At 42.8% G+C, this 4,579-nt stretch overlaps 1 protein-coding gene across 1 annotated transcript in view; it reads left to right on the top strand.

The window, feature by feature from the left end:
* Positions 1–364: 364 nt before the first annotated feature.
* STMND1 (stathmin domain containing 1) overlaps positions 365–4,579 on the top strand; it is a 53,743-nt gene continuing 49,528 nt past the window's right edge. The window contains exon 1 of the mRNA XM_006888693.1: positions 365–445. Coding sequence (XP_006888755.1) covers positions 365–445 — 81 coding nt within the window. The remainder of the gene's footprint in view (positions 446–4,579) is intronic.

Below are 4,579 nucleotides of genomic sequence, written 5' to 3'. Positions count from 1 at the left end.
CATTTTGTACTTCTGTACCATTGAACTCTTAAAACCAACTCAGCTCATCACTTCACCTTGGAGAGGCTGAAATTTGCAATACAGTTGTGATTCAAACGCCCCAAACTTGTTACTTTTCCGGGCACAAAAGCCTAATAGCTTCCCAGGTCCCAGGTCGGTGTGACGCGGTTTATTGTGGCAACAGTTCCCGGCAACTGTCCAAATGCCTGAGCTCCTCCTGCCCAGACTTTAAGGTGAGAGAGGTGGAAGGCACAGGGCACAGGGGCGCAAGGCTGCGAGGGGCGCAAGGCTGCGAGGGGCGCAAGGCTGCGAGGGGCGCACTGAGCGAGGCGAATCCCGAATCCCAGCCAGAGAGGCGCACAGCATGGGTTGCGGACCTTCCCAGCCTGTGGAAGAACAGGGACGCTTTCGTGCGCCCAGAAAGGGCTGGGAAGAAGGCGCCAAGGTAAAAACAAAACAAGCAAACAAATCAAAACTATGCAAATAGGTGTATGCCTGTCTTATTACTCTGTCTGGGAGCTTCGCGTTTCCCACGTTTGGGGGGGTCCAGGCTCAAGCAGAGCCACCTAGTGGGTGGGTTGTAAAATGCGGCAGCGCCCGGAGGCCTCCATTCGGTCCGCTTTAGCGCTGTCTTCATCAAAACTTGCTTGGTGCTGCTGTGGATTGGCTTTGAGAGCATGTTGTTTCATGAACCTGCGAAGGTGGTGCCACCTCACAGCTGGGGCCTGATAAAACAGTGAAAGGCACGCAGTGCACACAGAGTTGAGGCTGGCTGTGATTCTTAGGGGCCAGAGAGAGTTCCTGGGAGCTGCCCTATATTGCTGATTTCCGGAAACCCCTATGGGAGTTGCCCAAGCTGGAAGAGAATCTTAGAAACCATATGGCTTAGTTCTGTTGCTTCACAGATGAGGACTCTGAGACCCAGAGAAAGGGCACCTTGCCAGAAGCTGCACAGCTTGTTCGGGGATGTGTTTGAGATAGCCTCGAACTTTGTCGAGTCTCTTTTCCAGAGCGTTTTCCACTTTACCAAATCTCCTAATAGTTCTTCCAGAGATCTCTAGGAGATTTTTTTAACAACAACAAGAAAGAATATGGAGAGATTGAGTTGGCAGAAGTAGAAATTAAGGCCACGGTTTCTTTCCATCCTCACCATCAGAAAGATTCCACCATCCCAATGAAGAACTTTCAAGGGTCCCTTCCAGGGAAGTTACCCAAGAATATGGCTTCAGTTCAACTCTGATTCCTAGAGACTCCGTGTGTGTCCTGGGCTCCACAGGGTTTTCCGTGGTTGAGTTTTGGAAATAGAGTGCCAGCCCTTTTTCTGATGTATTTCTGGGTAGTCTCATAGCTGACTCCCCAGTAGGTTTTCAGAGGAAAGATTTTCAGAAGAAGATTGCCCATCCTTCTCCTTTGGAGCAGCTGGTGGATTGACTCACTCACCGTCAGGTTGGAATACAAATGTCTACACCATCAGGGACTTCAAACATAGTTTACTATATAATTTATCATGGAAATCAGGATACTTTTGAAAATGCAAGTAAAATATTCTGTTCATAAATTTCCCCAGACAGGCTGACTTAACCAACATTGTCCTTAGCAGAGAAGAATTTGCAATCACTCCACCAAAAAGTACATTTTTGGAGTTATTATTTAAAGAATGTACACATTCCCTGAGCAGGCATGGCGCAAGGCACTATTAGGTGCTAACTGGTATCCTTACAACATGTGAGGTATGAACAAGGTTCTATTAAAGGCTAATATTCTATCTTAGTACATAGTGCCACAGACAAGCCTGCTTTCAAAAGCCCACCCATTTTAACACTCATTTTCTGTTCTCCATCCCTACACCGTTGTTTGTGCCCAGGCAATTGTTTCTGTTCCCTCTGTACCCATTCATACCAGACTACCACCTACACTGCCATCTATCTTCCAAAGAGAAAATTCTCTTTCATGTACAAACCCACTCACCAATTAGGCACTCTCTCTTCTCTACAACATAGTATAAATGGGGTGGGGGTGGGGAGTATAATCCCTGTAACTCGATACATAAGCAAAAAACATGGTGAATAGGCAAGATACTGATTTTTCAAGGATTCCATCTGTGGTCCACAATTAATATCATGGAAGCAACAGTCAAGAAATCAGATGGCATAATGCACTGGGGGAATCTGCTGTAAAGATTTCTTTAATGTGTTGAAAAGTGAAGTGTCACTTTGAGGACTAAGGTGTGCCTGTCACCACATATGTATGCAAAAGTTGAACATTAAGTAAGGAAAACTAAAGAAAAATTGTCTTTGAATTGTGGTGTTGGCAAAGAATATTTAATAAACCATGAACTTCTAGATGTACAAACAAATCTGTCTTGGAAATATAACCAAAATGCATCTTAGAAAGTGATGCCATTACATGATTTCACTTATTTAAAATATGTCATTGGAAAGGACTGATCCCTGCAGAAGGCCACTGTACTTGGTAAAATGAAGGTCATCTTCAAAGAAGACCCTCAATGAGACGAATTGACACAGTGGCTACAACTTGAGCTCAAACATAGCAGTGATTGTGAGAAAGTTGCAAATGGTGCAGGATATCAGTTTTACATTCTGTTGGATGTATGCTATGAGTTGGAGTTGACTTTATAGAACCTGATATAACAACTTTTCTATAATAACATAACATCTATGGCATAATAAGATACCTTATTCCGTATGGCATCTTCTTTACTGCCAGTCTCCTCATCCATGGACTCTTTGGTGGCCAAACCAAATGAATTTTTATGTTGGTTCTTAAAAACTCCTTCACCCCTATGTGCCTCGACCTTTAATAATTCCTCTTTCTGGGTACCCTTTCCTGGCCACTTGCCTTGTTAGCCTTATATGTTCCTACTTATCTTTTAGAACTTCCTCTAACATAAATTCTGTTTCTCCCTAATCATGTAGTAAATGCTTTTTGAAAGATTTTTCTCAAGGGAGCTCTGGTGGCCTAGTCGCAAGAAGCTGCACTATAATCCCAGAGATATGCAGCTTGAATCCACCAGATGTTCTTCTGGAGAAGGAGGGGCAATCTCCTCCTGTACCAGTCAGATCCAATTTGATGGTACATACACAAAAAATAAATAATTTTTAAAAAAAAATTTTAAAAGGTTCTTCTCTCACACAGGTTGTGGATTTGTTGGTACAGTTGGAAATCGTAGATGGTCCAAAAGGGTGTCATGCTTGCCTACTAACTAAAAGGTTAGAGGTTCAGGTCTACCAAAAGGTACCGCCAGAAAAAAGGGAAGATGCTGCACTTTTAAAAAGTCAACTATTAAAACTCTCTGGAGTACAGTTCTACTTTGTACTCATGGGGTCACCGTAAGTGGGAATTGACTCAAGGTCAAGTAAATGGCTGAGCACTATTTGATCTTATCATGACTTTGAATAATACATATAAATAAATTTGCCCCTTTCCTTTTACAAAGAAAATTAATGTGGTTAAAGAATTCACCCATTGCTCTTTTGTAGAAAATTCTTATTTGTATTACTATATATATAACCCCTTTGGAAAATAGCACCAATGGCAATTAGTATCTTATTGCTGAATTATCTTTCACAGCTGGTGATAGAAACTGGAATGGCCAATAGAAACTGCTCATTGGTGCCCACTTCACCTTCAGGGCTGGTCAGAATTTTGCTATACCTGTCATCCCGTTGTATGTGCCTCTGGCCAAACCTCACCAAGACGTGAGAGGCTTTGTGTTTTCCTCCCTTACATCCTCTCTTGGAATTTTCTCAAGTCTCCTGACTGGTCCCTCAAAATCCCTTTCCCATTTACTTCCTCCTGCCTTCATGTTCTATTTCTCGACACTATGATCTTTCTACAGTCTCTGGCCCATTAGTAAAGTGTATGGATCAGTGGTCAAAGGTATGATTATGAAGACATTTTATTGTACTTGCTGACATGATCCAAAGCTGTTACGTCCTCAAGAACCAAATAAAAATCAAACTCATTGTCAATGCATTGAGTTACTTCCGACTCCATGGAAATGGAGTTTCTAAAGTTGTAAATCTTTAGGGGACGAGACTACTCATCTTTGTCCTTTGCTGAATTTGACCTGCTGACTTCTCAGTTGTTGTTGTTGTTATGTGCCCTTGAATCAACTGCAACTCATAGCAATGCAATGTAAAATAGCTCTGAACCCTGCTTTATATTGAGCCAATCTTACTGTCTCAGACACAGCTATCCCCATTTCCCATCTCATCGAGGGTTGCACTCTCCCTCCACCCTTCTGAGCATGATGCCCTCCTCCAAGGACTGGCCCTTTCTGGCAGCATGCCAAAAATGTGTGCGCTGGAGCTTCAAAATCCTTTATTCCAAGAAGCAGCTTGGTTTCACCCTCTCCAGGATGTTTGTTCTCTTAGAAATGCATGATATATTCAGTACTCTTCTCCAAAACCACAACTCAAAGGCACCAATTCTTCACCATTCTTAGTCATTGTCCGGCTCTCTGATGCATAATAAGTAATTGAGAAGGCCATGGCTTAGATTAGGTGCACATTAGTCTATAGACTGGCATCATTGCACTTTAGCATTCTGGAGAAGT

This window comes from Elephantulus edwardii, unplaced genomic scaffold, assembly GCF_000299155.1.
Source record: "Elephantulus edwardii isolate Elephantulus edwardi_28Jun2011 unplaced genomic scaffold, EleEdw1.0 scaffold00070, whole genome shotgun sequence".
Lineage (NCBI taxonomy): Eukaryota > Metazoa > Chordata > Mammalia > Macroscelidea > Macroscelididae > Elephantulus > Elephantulus edwardii.
The sequence above is the reverse complement of the archived record's forward strand: the minus strand, read 5'-3'. Positions and strand labels throughout refer to the sequence as shown.